At 36.9% G+C, this 22,322-nt stretch overlaps 1 protein-coding gene across 2 annotated transcripts in view; it reads right to left on the bottom strand.

The window, feature by feature from the left end:
* MED23 (mediator complex subunit 23) overlaps positions 1-22,322 on the bottom strand; it is a 36,220-nt gene that overhangs the window by 2,551 nt on the left and 11,347 nt on the right. For both annotated transcript variants that reach the window (XM_009999127.1, XM_009999126.1), the window contains 17 exons: positions 19,759-19,959; positions 18,169-18,312; positions 16,929-17,074; positions 16,142-16,387; positions 15,823-15,965; positions 15,096-15,270; positions 13,342-13,505; positions 11,231-11,355; positions 10,552-10,757; positions 9,425-9,605; positions 8,308-8,478; positions 6,855-7,071; positions 5,802-6,038; positions 4,248-4,413; positions 3,305-3,377; positions 2,035-2,249; positions 1,326-1,446 (listed from right to left, as the gene is read on the bottom strand). In XM_009999127.1, coding sequence (XP_009997429.1) covers positions 1,326-1,446; positions 2,035-2,249; positions 3,305-3,377; positions 4,248-4,413; positions 5,802-6,038; positions 6,855-7,071; positions 8,308-8,478; positions 9,425-9,605; positions 10,552-10,757; positions 11,231-11,355; positions 13,342-13,505; positions 15,096-15,270; positions 15,823-15,965; positions 16,142-16,387; positions 16,929-17,074; positions 18,169-18,312; positions 19,759-19,959 — 2,931 coding nt within the window. The remainder of the gene's footprint in view (positions 1-1,325; positions 1,447-2,034; positions 2,250-3,304; positions 3,378-4,247; positions 4,414-5,801; positions 6,039-6,854; positions 7,072-8,307; positions 8,479-9,424; positions 9,606-10,551; positions 10,758-11,230; positions 11,356-13,341; positions 13,506-15,095; positions 15,271-15,822; positions 15,966-16,141; positions 16,388-16,928; positions 17,075-18,168; positions 18,313-19,758; positions 19,960-22,322) is intronic.

Raw genomic sequence — 22,322 nt, forward strand, 5'->3', positions numbered from 1 at the left:
GGAAAGAGGACAGCTCTTTAAATTTTGCTGTCTTTTGGTTCAACACAGAGAATGCAGGTGCAGAAAAAACTTCCTTCCTGGCAGAGGAAGGAAGAAACCAGTCAAAGCAATACTTAGAAGCTATTCATAGTATTACACAGGATTCTATAAAATTCTACTGATTCATGCCTGAACAGTACTTTCTGTCACTGTCAAGTACTTCAACTTGAGCACTGCTTTATGAAAAAACTTTTTGAAGATAACTTTTAATTGTACCTTCACAATCTAAGAAAAGGAAAAAAAAATGCATTCCAACAAAATTATGTATTAGTTTTATACTTCCAAAGTGAACTTAAAAAATAATCAGAAAAGGCTGTAACTTGGGGCAAAACTGAAGGAAATATGTTAATAAGTATACAGAAACACTGCCATATGATTATCTAACTTTCTGATATAGTTTCTTACAGTATCCTGTGCTACAATACACCCAAACTCTTCTCCCACTGTGTAGGCATGCTTATGCTTTTTGCTTTCTTCAAAAACAATATATGTTACAAAGCATTTTAGAAGGAACTGGGGCTAGGGAGAGAGGGGTGGGGAGAGCTGCAGCACAGGAACTAATAAAAACCTAAGAAGGTGAAGAGTGAAATCCCCAGCAAAGACACTGGTAACTGAAAAAGAAATCAGTAGTAGTGGCAGACCTCTGTGTTGTGTTGGTCAGACCCTAGAGGAATACAAGATGCATATTTCACATAAGGCTTTGTGTGTATATATACCAACAGCACAGATACTGAAAGACTTCAGATTCCCAAGTTAAACATTTCTTTCTAGAACGGCCTCTGCTACCTGCCGTTTTTCAGCTCATCTGCCTAGTGGCCAGCTTCATCTCTTTTCTCCTCCCCTCCCCTTACCCACATTGATATGATCTTAAGAACCAGCCTGTGCTCCTCCTTCCTCACAATTCAGCTCTTGCATACCTCCCTCTCCTGCAGAGAAGCTTTTAAAACAGGCAGTAAGCCTGACACATATTTTGTATGCAGTCTGAGAGTAAAAAAAAAAACCTCTGCTACTCTGAGGGTTGTGTTTTTGTTAGTTTGTCATTTGTGATGGCTTTTTCTTTTTTTTTTAAAAAAAAAGCTAGGTGTTTTATCCTGAACCAAGCTGACAGGATTTCAGTTAACGGGGTAGCTGAATACCGACTCAGCAATTCAGATCCTTGAAAATACTGTTAAATTTGTATAGAATTTAATTCTGAATGTTTATCAAAGACCTCTATCAGATTCTGCTTTGGTAATATAATTGTAAAGCTGTATCTTGTGCAAAGTAAAGCAAGAGCCAGACTTTACCTCTATCATGCATCGTGTCCTCTCCTGCTGGAACCGTTGTAGAAAAGGACCAACAAGGTGGTAAACGTAGAGTAACTGGAACTCTGTTTTCACAATGGGTATCAATACTTCCGTGAGGAACCTGTAGTATTTCAAGACACTTACTACTTCAACTGGAATTTTTTTTTTTCCTTCTTTCCCATACCCCAAATTCTAGGTAAAACATCATGTTCTCAAAAATGTAGGCCTTAATTTAAGAAAACACAATGTATCTCTACAAGTATCAGTTAACTCATATTTGAATAACTCATATTTGAAAGATTTGAGTGAAGTTCTAGAACATTTCCAGGCATTAGTACTGGACTAGAGCAGGCAACAATTTTAAGCTCAGCAGAACGCTAACATACAGTCAAAAAAAGCTATTATTAATTACTACTAGTTACAGTTGATACTTTAGGAATATGCTACAGTCAGTGGTTTAAGAAAAACTGAAATTAATAAAAGCCTAAAAGCTGATCAAGATAAAAAAAGGATCATTAAAGGCACTCACACTCTAGGTAACAGCCTCAAAGATTACAGGTAACAAGAGCTATGCCAGTGGAAGAGGGAGGTGGAAAAAAACTTGTGATCTGTACATACATGCTGGTAAAAATGCTACGAATACAGCTTGTTATCCACAAGATGCATGGAATTTAAGACAAATTATATCATCAAATATCATTACACCTACTTAGGAATGAGAGAAAGCTGTCCAATGCTAGAATGATGCCAGACAGCATGTGCCAGAGCCAAAGTGTAGCTACAGCTCATCTCAGAATAAGACTGGTGACATGCTGTGAAGTCAAAGAGCTGGAATGGGTAACCAACCCACTCTGTCTCGGACGTCAAGCTAGGACTGTTGATAACGCTCACAATGCGATCATGGAGAACAATCCAGTATGGCTCCTGGAAAAAACAAGTCAGAATTACTTCCAAATAAAACACCATCTACCACAATGCTTCTTTAACTCTTTCTACTACTACTGCATTTCTAAAACGTTTTCTAAAAGTATGTGGTAGTTTAGAACCTTGCCTGAGAAACATGACAGTTAAGAAGCACAAACTGAAAGTATCTACATGAGGCACACACAAGTTGTGGCATTATCAAGACACAGGTCATGTACTATTTACTTAGCTAACATAAAGGTTATCAAAATAAGCAGAGCAGAGGCAAAAAGCCTTAACATAGGAAGGCTGCGAATCTTCTGATTTTCTGAGTGGAGGCACAAACAGACCAAAAATCCCAGATGGAAACAGGAAATGAAAAACAAAAGGCTAAAAAGTAAAAAAATACAGATGAAGATGCAAGGATATGGAACTGAAAGAATAGTAAGAAGAATTATTCTAAAAATAGGAAGGATTAAATCCATGTTGGCTTTTTTTCAGGAAAAGGAACCATTTTTTTAGGGAAGAGAAGTCCTAAGGAAGGGTAACTGTAGCAAATACAAGCAACAGGTAAGCAACATCAAAATTATTCAGGCTGTCCTGGTCAGGCATCAAGAGTCATTATATTCTGAAGATCAAAGTTACTATTGATACATGAATTCTAATACTGTATACATTTGATTTTGCAGTTTTAGTACATCTCATTTACATTGTTTAAGAGATACAGGAAAAGCAATTGCTGCATTAATAGAAAATGACACCATTACAGATCTTATTTCATAACTCTAGCTGTCAATACTACACACATGGCATTTTAATACTTTTTCAAATAGAAGTGATTTACTTATTTTCATCCCAGCCTCAAACTTAATAGAAAAACAGAAAACCTGGTCAAATTTCCATGCTGGAGGAGCAGACTCTTCTCAGACATGCAAGCAGCCCTCTGAATAGCTCTCTGCAGAATTTCTAGATGTTGGCTCTAAGTTTTTACAACATACTCTAGTGAGATGATAAATCTTACATAGAAGAAGAGATTTGTTTTTTCTTTTACTGTAAAATCCGACACAGTGACTCACCGGTAGGGCTGTGATAATCAGTCCAATGGCATTCATCCAAGCTGTGATATTCTCTCTTGGCACCAGGGGCTGACTAGAGACAGAAAGAAAGAAAACTGAAGCTCTCAAATTCAGTATTGCCATTTGTGCTTCTGGTGTACCTAAAGACAAAGTGTGCTTCTGCAAAGAATATTTTCAAGCATTTGTAGCCTGTTTTCTTCAAAGGCTGCTATCACACTGTTCTTCCTACCAAACAGGCTGCAGTGCTTAAGGGCTGATTGTTCCTTTATTGACTCCCTCCATGTGCCCTAAGTGCAGCTAACAGTAAGGTATTACTAAGCTGAATGAGGCTGAAAAGGGATCATTTCAGCTTGTCATTGCTCAAAGATGGCATCTGAATCACTGCAAGAACAGGAGGTCCTTTCTTTCACTTCAGTTCTTTACACAGTGGTAGAGCTGTGCTTTGTGACAACAGGTTGGCCTTGGCACACCACTGTTCCAAAGTAACTCTAATTTTACATTAGCATCAGGAGGATTCAGAGTCCAACCAGTGCTTCCTGCCCCTTTCTCTGCATTCCAAGATCTTGTGATACTAACTGATGTAATATTCTCCTCCCAGCACAGCTGAAAGAGCAGACATTTTTCAGCCTCTGCCCACTGAACCCACTGGGTAAGCTCTTAGTCTTTGTGAGGCCTTTTTGAGGTCCTACCTCTCTCTTTTATGCTGTATCAACTGTTCCTGAAGCACAGACCCCCCACTGCAGCACAGAAATCCAACCCCATTTTTCTGCTTAATCCCTATAAGCCTTGTTCGTCCTCTAAAAATGCTTCAGTATAAATACTTCAGATTTTACATATAAATTTAAAAAATATTTTTAAATGATGAAAATTAGTATCTGACTATCTTAGCAATATCTAATTATGTATTATATATCCCAGAAAGGATTTCAGAGAGCCAACATACCTCTTCAGCACAACATTCAGTAGTGCATTGCCCACATCCTTCCCTGAAACAGCCAGAGCCATGAGCTCAACACAGGTAACATGGAGAGCATGGGCAGCTGGGTTAGGAAACTCGTTGAATCTCCAGTCACAGTTTGGAAATGGACCAGGTGATTTGCCTGCCATAGGTGACAATGATTAAGGAAAAAATGCTGCCCCAACGCAGACTGGTGTGAGCAGCACACTGCTTAAAAATGTACGTGTATACCTTACAAACTAAGTTGAACAGCCAGGTAAGTTCCTGAGAACAAATAAAGCAACTACATTTCCTAAGAATAAGACGTAAGGACAAAAATATTAATATAAGGCAATGATACTCAATCAGTGAAGGACTGCATGAATATATAGCTATAAATATAACACAGACACTAAGTCATACAGAGGATAAACTTCCCTGATGAAGAGGTGGAAAAAACAGCACCAACTATCTCATTCACCACCTGCTTCAATGACAAGAAAATGAAAGTAACAAGAACTTTCTACTGAAATAATACTCTGAAACCACTGATTTGCTTCAGTGTTAAGATCTTCCAGCACACTTCTAAGGTGACAATTTATGCAAAATGAGCACCTGTTTAGTCTCTGAAAATATTCCACTTTCCCAACCAAGACTAACTCATTTGAGCTACATAAAGAAAAGATCTCTGAATACACCATTAACATTTGCATTAAAAAAGGGGTTTATGTAATTTTAGCTTTTTTTAGAGAGACCTAATAAACTTCCTTCAAGTAACACGTAAAAGAAAGTCAAGTTCCAGAAGAGAAGTGAAGCAAGACAGGTAACATTCAGAAAACTGGTCGACTCCCATAAAGCTGACACAGGGAGAACATATTATCAGGGAGATCCCATCAGATCTGTTCTCTAGAACACAGCTGCACGGGGTCACCAGCTGTTTCCACAGAAATTTTAATTGGCTATAGTAATAATTCTAAAAACTAATAAAAGGCAGCAATTAAGAAAATACAGGTTTCTGTTAAAAACTCCTCCTAAAAAACAGATTCTCAGCAGCTGCTAACAACACATATACCTGCCTTCAACTACATACAGCCAGTTATATGCCATCTTAAAAGTGACATTGCTTACAAAAAAATATTCTTAGCAATATTGATAATGGCATTAAAAGAAAACATTATTTTATAAACATTATGTTTTTAATACTCATGCTTCGTATCAAGCTGATTTTTCTGGCAATTAGAATTAAATTTGGAATGCATAAACATCAGTATTTGTATGTGATGTATTAACCAGTGAAACATTTATACAGCTGCACCGTACTTTGTTTTCACCATATCTTTCAATATGTTTTTATTAGGGCAGCTCAGTTCCTGTGTGGAATAATAATTTAAGAAATACACTGAAGTAATCTAATACTAATTTAGACTGATAAACACAACTAAATAAAGAATCCAAGCTTTACTTCATAGTTGAACAGACTGAAATTGAACTTTATATTTCAATGAAATGAAATATAAGATACTGGCAGAGCTTATGTAATGCAAATTTTAGGAAGGATATTGTCTACTAGTCTTCCAATGAGCTTGCAGTAGTAAGTGTCATCAGGAACCCATGGATTTTCTTCTCGGGGATTCATAGCACATTTGAGATAAGTATCACTTAGACACCAGCCTAGTGGGCGATTATCTTTGAGAGAGCCAATTATGGCATGAACAAGTTTCCTCTTGAGGTTCGTGCGCTCTCTGAGCTGCGTCTCATAATAGTGAAGAGTGTTGTACAAATAAGTCACTGGACGGTCTGCCAAGAAGAGAAGGAAAACAAACAAACAAAAAAAAATAAACAGAAATAAATTCTAGCATCATTATTATGTTGATGGTGGCAAATATAAAACTAAAACCAACATCTCTACAAGACCAAGTTGTATATATTTAAAAACAACAAATATGGAATTGATTCACGTTCTTTATTGCACTTGATTTTTCTTCCTCTTGCAGATACACTTTAATGTGTGTGCAGAGGGTAGAAGTTGAGCAAAGAAAGTCAGTATTACCAACAGTTCATATCCTAATGATAATACTCATATAAGCAAGCTGTCTAAATAATATCTTCATATAAAAGACATTAAATAGCAAGAATCTAGGTATGAAGTAACAGTAAAGAAAGAATATTGTTAATTGTCTGTTCATTACATAGCAATGACATTATACAAAAACAACTTCCAAGAAGTGCAGTTATAAGTGTGTTAAAAAAAACAGCTGCAGCTATTTGAAGCTTAAACAAAGATAGATGGAGGAACTCCTTTTTAGCTGTTTTACTCTTGGCCACAAAGTTTGTTAGGACATAGGTCCAAGTATTTACTACTAGAAGGGAGAGAAAGGGAAAGGTGTGAAGAAGCATGAATTACAAGAGCTACCTGAATAAAAACAAGATCACTTCTACTAGGCTGAAATTCACTAAATAGGGATTCTATTTATCTGTGGAAATGTACACAGGGCTTGCAGAACAGGAAAGGATTAAAACACTGTTGTACTAGTACATGAAAATTATGAAGTAGATGAAAGAGAATAGAATTATTGCAACAGAAGTAAAAATATGTATTCACAGATAACTTACCATGGAATTTATATAAACCTCCCAGATGATCCAGTAAAGTTTCTAGTGATTTGGATACTGGAAGCAATTCCAGAAATCTGTGGATTACAATGTCAAACACCGGCAGAAAGCGTAGGCATACATTTCCAAAATAAATTGGTAGGTACTGGGGCTGGATCTGAACTGGGGGATTGACTTGCTCTGCCAAGCCTTCAAAATACAGCTTTTCAGGGTATTTCTGGAGGGAAAAAAAATTCAACAAAACCAAAAGATTTTTCCTATAAAAGCAGTGCATAAAACACTTAGCATCCACTTTGCTTTAAAAAGACTTCATAACCGTCAATATCACATATGAATGCAGTGAGAAGATTTCAGTGTAATGCTTACTGAAGATAATTCAACCCTGAGTGAAATTATTTAGTTATTAGATTAGTAGATACGAACTTCTTCAGAAAAGTGGGCATAAAAGAACATTAAGAATCCCAAAGCAAAGCTGAAAGCAGCCAGCACTTACATGTCCCCTGTCAAATATTTTAAGAGAAAACCCAGGGGAAATCAGCACTACTGAAAGCTTCTGCATGATATACTGAATCAGAACACTAAAATAATATGCATGTAATAATTCCCTGGGAAAGAACTGTAGCATATATAATACCAGTAGTATATATAATACCAGATGAGTACAGCTGAAGGCTGATCTACAATGATTTACCTGTAACTGAAATTTCTATATGCCAGATTGAGTCTAGTAACTATGCAGCCATTTCAGAACAATTCCCAGGCTAATATAACTTGCTTCTGTGCTACACTTACACTTTTAGGCACTGTTAAGACACTATATGGCTAGAGCAAGGGGTTAATACAAACCAAATAATTTCTGGACCTGAACTAGATTGTATGTATTTAGATGCGTGAGAGATTGCTGGTATTTATTTCATCTTAGTGTTGATTTATCTTTTGACAGAAAACTCCACTGGTACATCCTTTCCCAGCCAGCAGAAGCCAGCCACTGTGTTTACAGCAGCAATTCTCTTCCCTAACATATCAGGACATCATGTTCTTGCCACACAGGAGGTGGAGGAAGCTTTAATAATTAGGAGAAAACATAGATTTAACTGTTGTTATAACCATAAAAACACCAGGAGGAAATACCTTCTCCCTGATGCACAAAAACTTTGTTCTAAATGAGTTTCTGTAAAACCAAGAATTAAAAATTATTGGATTTAGATGAGCAAGAATAAATCTCCAACCAACTCTTCAGCTGCTCTTGTTTTTTACTATCACTGCATTATAATTTTAATGTTATTACATAAACATCACAATTTTAAAAATCTTTTTTTCATACTCACCCAAATAAATTGCAACTTACTAAACAACTCCAAAAATTGACAGAGCTGTCTTGTCATTTTCAGGACAAAATCTGGCTTATCTCGACTCCACAGAAAGTATTAAAGAATTTTATTAGCTTTGATACCTTGTGATAATTCATATGCTTAGTATGCCAGTCATTCTGCAGCCAGTGCTCTGGAGAATTCTCCTTCACAAAATCACTCACTCTGTTTCTGAAATCGTTAGGCTTCAGTAGGAGTAACTGAATTATGAAGTAACATACTTGAGCTTCATTTCCTTCATGACTACGCATAGCCTTAAAAAAAAAATGGAGCAGAAAACATGGAATTACAGCTGATGCTGCTGCCTGCGTATTAGATAGCAAATTTGCCTGCTTATTAGGTATAACTGTACACAAATTCACACTGAACATTTGGTCTTTTAATTCTGTTTTTCAAGTGGAGATGCAGAACAGAGACAGGTTCAGTCACCTCCTGTGAAAAGTATACATCACATTTTTTTATTCCCTAAGCAGGAAGTCTTACAAACTCCTCAGAAATAACACATTCTACAAGAATTCTAGCTCTCTGGAAGCTGTCAGTTCTCCTGCTGAAAATAACTTCATAAGCATTAGTTTTAGTTTAAGACTCCTTCAAACTTTCAGCCACTCTGACATGTTTGGACTTCAGTTTGAAAACCAACGTAAAATTCAAACAAGCAGCTTTACATGAAAGATGAGATTTTAAAATATCATAAAAAGATAATCACTGAAGGAGAATTAACTCTCTCTAGGTGAATTCCGCATTATTTTGTGGGACAACCTGGAAAGGCAGAGAATGCCATTTCTCTCTTACTTTTCTGATGCAACAGGCTGAATTCTAAGAAAAGAAAACATAGTCCAGTGGATACAAGATTTTCCACCTCCTCCTGAATCCTGGCATGCCAAACCCCTTCTACCTTTTCAAGCTGCAGAAATAATTACATAGCTCTGAGGTCAGAGACCCAAAGCACTAGTAACAATATTTAATAATACCAATTCAATAGCTGCCATTAAATAACCAAGAAAAGCTTCCCCTGAAGATTCAGAGAACTGTAAGACTTTGAACTTTATGCTTCTTACAGAAGAAATCTATTATTTTACTTGATTATTGGGTGAGCAAATAGTCACTATTTAAAAACAGTGCATTTTTAAAAAGATTGCCCCTGCAAAAGTCACTCACAAAGCCGACTCTGCAACAAAAAGCAGGTATGGCCATACTCACCAAACACAGTATCAACCTATCCAGTGTTACAATGTTGTATTTCCACACCATGTCATTGAGAATCTCAATACATTTATTGAGCTGCTGCCCTCCTGCAGAGGTAGAGAATTCATACACCAAGAAATCTGCAAATGTCCTGACATGTGCCACCAGAGCTCTGGCCCCAATTCTTTCTAACACTCTAGCAGGGAAGAAGAAAAGAAGAAACAAAAAAAGAAGTAACGAGCATTTGTTATTGTTCTTAATACATTTTAACTGGTCTACTGTATAAGAGTTACTGGGTATTAATAAAATTGTCTTTAAAAAAAGAAAAAAACCTCTCCAATTATTAAATGAAGATAACCACAAATCAAAGCAAAAAATCCAGACCTTTGAGCAGTGGAATTCCAAAGTCTGAATACTAATCAGAAACATACTTTAAATTCAGCAATTCTTATGTATAGTATTCTGCCTAGAACCCATGTTTTAGTTACACATTTTTAGGTAAACACCTCTTAGGGGAATCTTCTGCAACTCAACTTTATTTTGCTGCAGTATGTGATTTAGTATAAGCACAGCATTAAAATACTGGTATTTCCTTATTGCACAGAAGACTAGCACATTCTATCATAAATATTAACTGTTTCAACAGACCTAAGAAGGAATAAATAAGTTTTGTTTCTGGAGCTGATGCTGTTACTACTGAGAACAAGTTAAAAAAAACACAACAAAAGTAGGACTACTGCTTTTATAATAAATTTTCATCTTAATCCAACAATTGTTTTTTTAAAAAAAAGTTTGTCCTTTATTCATGTCCAGAGGCTAAGTAAATAAACACTTTTTCTGTTTACCATTTCAGTCTGCCTGAAACACTGCCATTACAAGTTAACTGCTTACCTCAAACCCCTCACATCCTTGTCTCCTACCAGGGAGAATATGCATTGCAGATGACTGTGTGGTGTAACCAATCTTAAACACTGCACAATTATTACCACATGCTTGCTAACACCTAAGCTCCACTCCTTTTTTTCACGTTCTGCACACTTTGCATCAATTAAAAAGGTAGAAACCAAGCTGTTAATGCCTATGTCCTCAGAACTGACAATGTTGCTCTAATGACTTTGAATTAGCACATCTTGTAAACTCACCTGTAGCCAATTTGATTAATGTGATCAGTCTCTAACAACATCTTCCATAGGAGACAAAGGAAAAGTGGGGGTGAACCTTGTATAGAAAAGTGTGTGATGATATCATTCTCATTGGTCATAGACTTCCACTTCCGGTATTCTTCTTCCACATTCTTCTTCAGGTTAAAACGGCTTTCCTGAGGTACATTATTCTGCTTGAAGAACACCTGAAATAAAGTAGGTTTTGCTGTGACTGAGAGCCTAGAATAAAACATCTGAACAAGCAAACTTTGGCCTGACTTGGCACCTTCTTCCTTGTGCGTTACAAACTTACTAGGTTGGGTTGTTGCTTCACCAAGACACCACAGTGCTTTGTTACTTGACAAAGCTACGTGGCAAATTAGCACAAGAGAAAAGGCTTCTCCATCTTTTTGTTTTATTTTTTCATTTTTAAAAGAATTGATTTACCTTCCACTGGAAGTATCAGTTGACCAAACCTGGCCTCAGAATACTCCAGAAGAAGATAATGCATTTCTGAAGAAATATCAGTTACAATCACGCTGCATTGTTTAGGGTCTTCAGACTCATGTAGTCTGGATACAGTAAGAAACTCATCAACTAGCAGAAGGCAAAGCATTTTTTTTAAGAGAGTAAATTTTCTGCATTTCCAATTATAAAATAATCAGTTTGAAACTATTACCTGCAGAGGAGCTGGAAAACAGCTTAGTGTATGTGATGCCCAGTTATGTGGAGTAAAACTCATGATAGTCTGCAATATATCCTTGCACCAAGTTCCCTGAATTGAATCAGAGCCTGTGAAAAAGTCTGGAAAATGGATTGATGATATTAGAATTTCAAATAAAATAACATTTCTTACTGATATTCCTTTTGTAGTCACATACACCAAGGCTTTGGTAGTTCAACAGGCCAGCTTTATTGGCCAGCTTAGCCCAAACCCTATATTCGAATCTTATTTAGTGAACAGAACAAGCTGGATGTTATATATTTCATGCTATTGACAATAACAACATTATTTTTAGGTTTTGAGCTAGAAATAAAGCAATCATTATTTTAAGATTTTACATTTAATTTCCTGTAATGACACTAAGACAAGCTTTTGCTGATTAAATGATTAGACTTTAAAAAAAAACCTGAGGAAGAGAAAGATGAAATTGCCAGATGCCATTTTCTATTGCTTTAAAAAGGCTTTTCAGCAGTACCTTTCCCAATTAAGCTGTTCAGTTACATCTCTCATTCTTCCCAATCATAGAATCATAGAATCCTAGGGGTTGGAAGGGACCTCGAAAGATCATTTAGTCCAACCCCCCTGCCAGAGCAGGGTCACCTAGAGTACATCACATAGGAACGCATCCAGGTGGGTTTTGAATGTCTCCAGTGAAGGAGACTCCACAACCTCCCTGGGCAGCCTGTTCCAGTGCTCTGTAACTCTTGCAGTAAAAAATTTTTTTTGGATATTCACCTTGAACCTCCTATGCTCCAATTTGCACCCTTGTCCTATCACTGGTCATCACTGAGAAAAGCCTAACTCCATCTCTCTGACACTCACCCCTTACATATTTGTAAACATTGATGAGGTCACCCCTCAGTCTCCTTTTCTCCAAGCTAAAGAGACCCAGCTTCCTCGGCCTTTCCTCATAAGGGAGATGTTCCACTTCCTTAATCATCTTAGTAGCTCTGCGCTGGACTCTTTCAAGCAGTTCCCTGTCCTTCTTGAACTGAGGGGCCCAGAAGTGGACACAATACTCCAGATGCGGCCTCACCAAGGCAGAATAGAGGGGGAGGAGAACCTCTCTTGACCGACTAACCACACCCTTTCTAATGCACCCCAGGATGCCATTAGCCTTCCTAGCCACAAGGGCACATTGCTGGCTCATGGTCATCCTCCTGTCCACCAGGACCCCCAGGTCCCTTTCACCTACACTGCTCTCCAGCAGGTCAGTCCCCAACCTGTACTGGTACATGGTGTTTCTCTTCCCTAAATGCAAAACTCTACACTTGCCCTTGTTGAATTTCATCAGGTTTCTCCCCGCCCAACTCTCCAGCCTAAGTCTCTCTGAATGGTAGCACAGCCTTCTGGTGTGTCAGCCACTCCTCCCAGCTTAGTGTTATCAGCAAACCCCAGTGTTAATTTAACATTACAGGTTGAGCAAAGGTTAAAAAAATAAAAAACCTAATATAAAGAAGCCCTTTCACTTTCAAATCACCTTCATCAGTTTTTGTGGAATCAGTTGTTCTAACCCTCTAGCAAGTCTCCAGACTAAACCATAAAAAAAGGACACAGAGAAGGCATTCCCCTCACAGCTAACAAAAAGCTGACCCATGTCATTGCACACTGTTAAAACATTAAAACACACAATAAAAGCTTCCCTCTCTCTCTTCCCCAAGAAAGCAAACCCAAAACACACACTACTTTTTCTTAAAGGTAAGCTGTAGAGGGGGTGTCTTCTACATGAGCATCATACTTTCTGTGAACATTTGTGTTTTTTTTAAATGGTTTGTAATTCAAATATTTAAATTTAAAATAATGAAAGTGAAAATAAGACAGTAAAAAAAAAATTCATCACACTGTATCTTTGTAAACAATGTCCAATTTGAGTACTGCTTTAATAATAGGTTTTTGACTAAAAAAAGTAATTGGAAATTAAAAATTATTCTTTTTTTCAAAACCAGAAGTGTATGGGATACATATTATGACTTTGTAATTTCCACAGTGTTCTGATAAATGGTACTTTAGATAAATAGCTTGACAAAAGCTTTCACTTTCATGTTATCTCTCAGCACTGTTATTACCTGTCACATGTGTTGCCCTTGCTAGAGTTAAGATCAAAGCCCTGTTCAGTTCTTCAGATTCTGCTGAAAGAACTGTTTTGGGATCACTGAGGAATCGTGTAAACTGTGGTTGGACTTCGGAGCTGCCCAGAGCTGTGATTAGCCTTAGAGCAGTACTCTCGACACTGAAAAAAGAAAACAGTCCAGTTAGCAAATAATGCTTATACTGCTGCTTCTAAGATTCAAAAATTACCTATTTATCCTCCATTTTCTGCTTCAAATATATAGAAAAACTTTTGTTTGGAAAGCTATGTTCTTAACCTTTTGGAAAAGCTTGATTTTTTCACTGCTTAGTAAATCTTTTATCAACTATTTAAGCACTTTATTTCCAAATAAACCTCTCAAGCTTTGATTTAGTGAAAATTCCAGGTGCAAGTCTCCAATTCAGAGCCCTCCCCTTTTGTTAGTGCCTGAAGACCTCATCTAAACAAGGATGCATAAATATATACATGCAAAATCAGAATAAAAAGACATGAATAAATGCATGGAAAGTTTCAAAGCTAACTAACACCTTGAAACAGTACAAAATTATGCTCATGAAAGAAAGAGGAAGTACTGCTTTTGATTAAAAGCACTATTTTCCAGTACTCTACTTGGAAGCACTGTTCATACCAGGTAGATTAAATGCCAAAGCCACAAGTTATTTTCTCTATTCTAATTTCACAGTTCTTATCAAAAGTGACTGGGTAAAATCCATATTTCACAGACTAAGATGACAAAACAAGATTTAGGTGAACAAGAAGAGCAAGACCTTGAATTTAAGGAGAAACTTGTCTTCATTTGTCCTCCTTATTCTTGATAGGGGACAAACAACTGAGCAATTTGAATTTGGACTAAGAAACTACTGTGAAATTAGATTCCTTTTATATGACCTGATAATGAGGTTGCTCTTTCTCCGTCACATCCACAAGAAGTACTCTACTCTAAGAGCAAATGGACACTCCTAACTTTTCTAAAACAAACCCCAGGTTCCACATACAAATTGAATCTCATATCCTTCAACTTTTTGCAATAATAAGTTAAACACATAGCTGTTCACTCAAATTAGCTGCTTATCAACTTTAGAGCTTCTTTAACCAGCTTTTCCTTCTTTTTTTGTATCCAAATTAGCTATTGATTTAGCCATGGTTTACACTGAGACACACCATACAGTGGAAGTGACACTTTTTTCTCCACTCAGGTTCATGCACAGCTACCATAGCTTTGCACCAACTTCTGTAGAGCTGCAGGATGGATCTGGTTATTTCTCTGATCTGCCTGAAAACTATCTTCACTAAAGAATTAAGTGGAATCAGCTTAACTCTTGTAATGGAATTAAACACCCTCTACAGGAGTAAGCAAGTACAATTCCACTAGCAGACAAGCAAATCACTGAGACTAGAAGTAGCAGGCATTGCCCTTTATCTCCAGTGCAAGCTCAACAGTTGCCTGACACTTCTTGACACAACAGTTTGGTGCATGTTGCTGTGTTTTGACTTGTAACACTGCTGCCTTGTCTCTGCAAAAGGCTGCTTCATTCAGCTCTGCAGAGCACTACTGCTAACATCTGACTGTACTTTGGAACCATGACCCGCTGAGATTCACAGAACAGTTTAGCTACAGAACTAAGAGCTTTCGGAAGTACTCATGTCCCTTTAAAACATAATTCTCACACAGCTTTCAACACATAATGGAGGAATCTCAGATTCCAGTTACAAATGGTAACCATCACTCACCACAGATGAAGCTGGTTCTGACTAGTCTGTGGCACAGCAGCCAAGGAATGAAGATGGCTGAGAAGCTGGACTCTGTAATGAGGCTGGATGTGATGCATCCGATAGCTAAACATTTCTAGTAGTGTGTGTAAAATTCCCCATGCGTGAGACTTGAACACTGTTGGCAGGAGCTGACCTTATGAAAAAGAATTTTTACAGTAAGTTTTCCAAGCGATTATACTTCAAAGTACAAGAAAAAACTGAAACTACATATTACCCTGTGGATAGACCATTACATTTAGCTTCAAGTCAGGTATTTAATTTGAAAATTGTAATACTTGTAAAGAGTGTGTGTGCAAGCACTGTCTGAAGATGCTGTAACTGCATAGAGCTCAATCTTTTACATGAACATACAGAGCAGACATGCAAATGAGTGCAACTAATTATCATTTCCATCTACTTCAGTAACTTGGCTTGTGATTTTCCATTAAGCATATTTTTGTACAATGCAGCATAACTAGGAAGGTCTTGACCATATAATTGATGGCATAAAGGGAAAGCAGCACACTAATCTGAAATTTTACTGCAACACTAGGCTATCGCAATTTCTTTTATATTAGAATAGTTTATACGTGTATTCAACATGCTGTATCATTAGATTTTAGTTTTTACTATGATCTTTAATTGCTATTAAAATAAAATGCTACTGAACAAAAGGAAGAGGGGGATAAAAAGGGCTGCTTCTTACTGATAAAGCCTTTGATGCCCAAGGACTCAATTTCCATATAAACCAACAGGCGACTATATGTTTCCACAAGAGCAGGAGCCAAGGCCACACTAGATTTTGCATGAGCCAACTTAATTACTCTGGTAGCTATGCTATGGATCAGACTGAGGAAAGAGAGAAAGTATTTTTCAATTGAAAACAAGGACATGAAAGTTAAGAAATTGATTAAGTTAAATAAGCATATATATACATTACATGTCTAGACACAGAAAAGCTGTCCAGGTGAGAATTAGTTACACACAGATTTACATGTTAAAAAAAAGCTAGCTGCATACTGTACCTCATTTTGGCATGAACTGTGAGTGAGTCTAAGAGATTCATTGGCAATGGGGTAATAGACCCCGATGCCATGCAATTAGTCCCTGGAAGAGGTATCCTCATGTTGCCATTTCCATAAATAGTCTCAACTAGTACACCCATTGGCAAAGTGAAACACTCTGAATTGGTTGAATAAGCATTGCACAACAAGGCAATCTTGTAGTCATTCATCTGTAAGCTTTTATTTCTTAAACTCTGTTGCAAAAACCTGCATGACAAAGAGATTAAATGTTAAGCAGAAAGAAACAAGCAGAAGAATACACATGCATTCCAGGCTGACAACCAAAATAACCCCAGTCAAAAATCCACTATAAGACAGTAGAAAAACAAAATATTTATTAATTGCACCACACCAAAATGACTATAACTTCTGCCACAGTTTCACTGTGTTATGATTTTCTTAACTCAGAAAAGCTCAGGAGAAAAATACACTTTAAAAATTACCCGTTTGTACAAAATTTAACCCAATGTACTGCTTACTCCACTTTCCAAACCACAGCAGAACAAAATAATCAATTTTACTTTGTACATCAATGAAAAAGACTTATTAACCCAATGTGTTAGGTATTTTTTCTGTTAGTTGTGTGGTAACAGCATATTTTTGACTTTGAGCTCCTTCTTAGTCCTGCTTCAGTCCTTTGATACACCTCACACAGCATCACACAATACTTTCTGAACACAGACTTGGAGCTTCCTCTTCCATTATGTCTAGACACAAGTCAAAACATAACAAAACCCCAAAAACTCACTCGTGGTGAAGTTTAAGAGAATGAGGAATGGGAATCTGTAACTTGGAGTTGTCACTATGGGCCTTCCGATTCAGATGAATCCAAATACAGGTCATGGCAAACGCATGAGTTGACTGGGGTTTGTTAATATCAGGCACAGGAATACACTAAAGAAAGAACACATGAATGTGATATAATGAATGTATTGATGTACATAAAAACATCTTAGATAACTCAGCATTCACAGGGTCAAGTTTTTCTTTTCCTGATTTGCAACACCATAAAGAAGATTTTTAAAAAACAGGTCCTACCCTCATCTGTGCATGTGACTTGAAATCTAGCAATTATTCTGAAAAAAAACCCCAAAATAAACAAATAATCCAGGACCTCAGAAAATGGTAGTTCATGCTTAGAATATACAAATTCAAGAAATATGTAGTTCCAAAGCATATACTTTTACTCTAAGCCTCACACCATTCAGAAATGAGCTATGGGCATGTGCTTCCACAGTAGGACTCAGTGGTTCACCAATATTTTCTGAAAAATCTAACTTGTCTAGCATCACCATTACACTTATAGATTAATACACTTCCTATGAAAAGGAACAGATAAAGCCCAAAATTCAAAAGGTTTAGGCTACAGCTTCAAGTATATTACTGCCACTGAAAAATAAAATAAGAGCAAGTAATCAGGAATTCATGCTGACAGTGCTGTCACAAGAGAAGTTTGCAAATTTTCCCTAACTCCTCCTTCCTCAGGAACTTTTATTCTAGAGGAATGTACAAAGCATGACTAAGATTTTATTTACTACTGCAGAATGAATTTTAAGTAACCATTAATGCAAATTGTATGCAGTGTTGTCTTCAGTTCTTTGCACCTAAAAGTGTCTCTTGGTGTATTATTCTGTTACAGCCCAGATGTACAATAAAATTCCACAACATGATTCCTTAATAGTATCCTCAGTGCTTTAACACACTTCTCTAAACCTTGGTCAAGCCAATCGCAAGAAAAAGATGAGTTAATAGAAGTCTTTTCCACCCCTAAAAACACTGCACAAATGTGGTTACTGGAAAAACATAGCTAGGAAATCCTGGAAATTTTCATCTAATTTATGAAACATCTCTCTCCAACTATGCAGCACACTGCTGGAACAGTGACTCAAGAACATCAGTAACATTGACACATTTGAAAGTCTTATTTAATGAATCTCATTTCATTTTTAATGAAAAAGGAAACTTTTAATTTCAGAGAGAACACTTACTTCTTTCTCAGGATACAGGAGGTCAAAAAGCTTCATAACTGGGAGGAAGTCAGCCAGTGCATTCTTCTGGATGCTGCCAGAGATGAACTGGAGTAGTACCCACATGAGATGGTCTCTTCCTTTAATGAGACCACGGCCTGCCAACTGCCAAAAACACTCAGTAACTGACATACACTGCATGCAGAAGAAAAAAAATCACTCCAAGATTTCTAGGAAAGGAGAAGGGCAGACTAAAATGGTTCCAGCAAAGACTACTGGGAATTTTTTAGTAGGACTTCGGCAGAAATGTACATCATGTTTTCAGAAAGATGGCAAACAATCACATTAAAGTTAACACAGAGTCTGGGAGGGCCACAGCAATTCATGGTAGGATTTAAAATGCATTTAGCTTTTGAGGATCACTGTTCTGAAAAACTAGTAAGTCTGGAAGATTGGGCTTAAATTGCTACCTTTTAGCCCTGTAGCCAAGTACAGTATTGCCACTGTTGTCAGCAGGCCATGCGTTTTATACTAACTCTGTCTGTAAATAAAGTCTCTGAACTAGAACTTGGGCTTGCTTCATCTGGACCAATCAAAAAGTTGTGGATTTTTATTATTTAACTTCTTTACCTATAACAGCAATTCTCTAATAACCAGTACTCTACTCTTAAACTCTAGTCTTCCCTAGCTTGCTTTACTTTCAGATTAGATTTGTGCAACTGTGTTGTACACTGCCTACTGTTTCAATGCTTCATTAACAGTAATTAAAGGAATGCAACCCTGTTAAAACTAATTTCAGAGATACCAAAGAGAGAGGAGAACTACAATCTACCACAAGTAAAACACAGGATACATAGTAAACTTTGACGCAACAGAGAATTGTGGACAAATGAAGATGGAGCAATGTGTAGTGCATGTTAGAAACCGTATCTAGATAGTCACAAACTAACTGTCTAATGAGAAGAAAGATCACCCCTTTCCTATCACCAACACCATACTTTGTCTCAGCAAAGAGCTGGTTTACTGTCACCCTCCCCTTCTCCTCTCTTATGGAGGATTGGCACCAGCAACCCTAGGATTCAGAGAGGCACTGAGCACTAGAGTAAAGGGCAAATATTAGGAAGTGTATCAGTTTAAAGAGAATTATCATTAGGAAGTGTAAGTAACTTTGGACTGTGATTGCCAATATTGCTGTAATTGGACAAATTATCTTTGATTAGATTGCTTTGATTACACACACACAAAAAGTTCTTGCATCCACTCACACGGCATGTTTCTTTCGCTCACAAACTGAACCGGGTGCTCCCTCTGAATACAAATTTGATGCTATGGCACAGGTCTTCTGAATTAGGCCAGTTATCTCCTTATTCTAGTTACTAGCACATTTTTAATCTAAGTACAATGCAACAACCTGAAACTAACTGAATACACGGGAAATAGACCTAACTCACAGCAATGTTTCTTGAGAATTTGACTTCTACAGAGCACAACGGTTGAAAATTTAGTCTTTACGCATAAGGTACTTCCTGCAGGAGTGACCTTTTTTTACATATATAACTTGTTTTGTTTAGGTTTTTAAATCTCTGTTACCGAGTGATACAAACAATTTACCTTTTGATGGAGTGACAGGACCATATGAGGAAAGCTTGCAAACTGAAAGAGCACAAAGAAAATGAGCTGGCTGGAGAGATGCTGCCACAGAAGCTGACTGGTTCCACCATCATCAAACTTCTCCTCAGTCTCAGACCGTTCCATGGCATACACCACAAGATCCACCAGCTGGTCCTCCAGCACAGGGCAGCGCTGCTTGTGCTGTAAGGCAGAGATCAGATACAGTATTCCAAAAGCCTTGCCAATAACTTCAGAACTTGTACAGTTGCAGTTACAGTGCAGTATTTTGACAGAAGGCTGGGAAGCATGAAATGAAGTCTGAACTTAAGTTAAGGATAAGCCAGTGTATTAAAGCTGCACTATGTTACAGGTCACAATGATTTTTGCATTTTATCACACATTACATAATTCCCTACTCTGTTCCAAAACACAGATCATCAATGCACAAGTAATATCTGGGGGTTTTGTTTGCGTTTTTTAATAAATGAATTCAGAATGTTATTTCTCTGATCTTGCATTCAAAGAAAACAAAGTAAATTCTTTTAATACACTGCTGGGGGTTCTTTTGTTTGTTTTGGGGAGGGGTTTTTCGTTATTGTTTTATCTCCTTTTCTCTTTTCTCCTTTAAATTCCACTTCAAAAGTAGAGATCACCACCAAACCCAGAGGAAACAATCCCAATACATTATAGAGGTATGTAATGACTATCCTCATTTCACTCTCATTTTGGGCTCACCTACCACTAGCAGCAGAAATAATATCTGGTTAATACTCCAGTAATTAGGTGCTGTCCTACTGACACAGCACAATCTGGCACAAGGCCAAAAAATCTTGAAAATTAATCTTGCAAGGGGAGTATGTTCTACATACTGTGAATAGACTGCTGCAATCTTCACAGTGAGCTAAGCACACACAATTTAAAATAGACATCTTCCCTGATTACTTTTAATAGTGATCAAGTAAGGAATGCATTATATATTCAAATACACATGTTAGTACAGATTAATGTAAATCAGGTCCACTACCAGTGGTTTGGAACTCAAGATTATAAATACTCAAGATCATCAAGTATAATGTCATATATCACAAGTTCTTTAATGCAAGAACCCGGCATTCACAGAGTTATACTAGTACTATTACCAAGGACAAAAAGCTGTGGGGAACTTCACTGATTTTATACACCACAAGCTATTTCTTTACTATCTCCTATTCAGGAATGGTCACTTTTCCTCTTTTTTTTTCTTCACACCTGATGCCTGTAACATAATGCAGCCTTAAATAAAACATTATTGCTTTAATGATACAAAAGAAAAAGAACTGAGCTGCTCAAACACTAATCATGAAAATGCAGTATCCCTTTCTAGAGGCAAAAAGGTGTATGTAAAACATTTAACAAGATTGCCCAAATACTCATAAAACATTTCAGGGATGCCTTAGATGAGTTATTTTGACTTACTAGGCAGGTGGCCTAAAAAACCCCTTTCAATTGATAAAGAAAGAAATAATAAAAGGAAAGAGAGATGCTGAAAGGAGATGCTTGTTCTACCTTTATCGATGGTAGTCTTTTGCCATGAAAAGAAGAGATTCTCTTAAATTAAAAATAAAATGCAAGAATGGGAAAAATTGACAAAACATACTGAACAGCATCCCCTGTTGCATGCTCTTCACCAGCTCAAAACTGCAGAAAGCTACAATTCCATCTGTGCTTTCTTGAAGCATGCTTAACACAAACCTCTAACTAGAACAGAAAGCATTGATTACTGTTTCATCTTCTCTTCCAGTAGCTAATGCCATTGTCAGAGCTCAACCACGTTACAGGTTTACAGAGAGCAGTAGTAACACCACCAGTTCAGAATACTTTGGGTTTTTTCCCCCTCCCAAAGCAACTAATTATGAAGCAGAGCAGGGTGCAACAGACAACACTACAGACTAGTTTATAATCCAGCATGCAAAACTACTACGTACAGGGCTTGAAATTTAATAGTTTGCTAAGCACTGGGTTAATGTTCAAAAGCCTAATCATGTTAGGCTTTATTAATTTAGAATAAAGTTATTCAAAGAATACAACAGGAAAATATAACTGCTAAAAAGAAAGCCAGAATTTCCAGTAGGAATTTTCACTATTCTGAGTAATTCTGATTGGGAAATGCTTAGGAGCAAGGAAATTAAAAAAATAAATTCACTCTTTTATTCTGAAAATCATGCTTTTATTGAAAATTATTTTTAAACTGTAAGAAATATAGCAGTAGTTCACATTCCATCTTTATTAATTTCATTTTCTGGCATCTTTTTTTCTCCATATTCTCACTGAACACACATTTCTTGTACAATTTTTTTATCTAGTTTTGGAGCACTTACACAGCACACGGTGCTGTGTAAGAATTTGTGGGATTGGGGCCTTGCTTTTATTAATTAGTCATAATTGAAAGAACATCTCAGTGAATACTAAGATGAATATAAACATTTTCACAAGTAAGTAGGAATTAATGTTTTGGTATGGCTTAAACAAAACAAAAACCAAAACAAAAAAACCCAAAACAACAAAAACTGTTTTGGATTATATTT

The sequence above is a fragment of the Chaetura pelagica genome, unplaced genomic scaffold (assembly GCF_000747805.2).
Source record: "Chaetura pelagica isolate M959 unplaced genomic scaffold, ChaPel_1.0 scaffold90, whole genome shotgun sequence".
NCBI lineage: Eukaryota > Metazoa > Chordata > Aves > Apodiformes > Apodidae > Chaetura > Chaetura pelagica.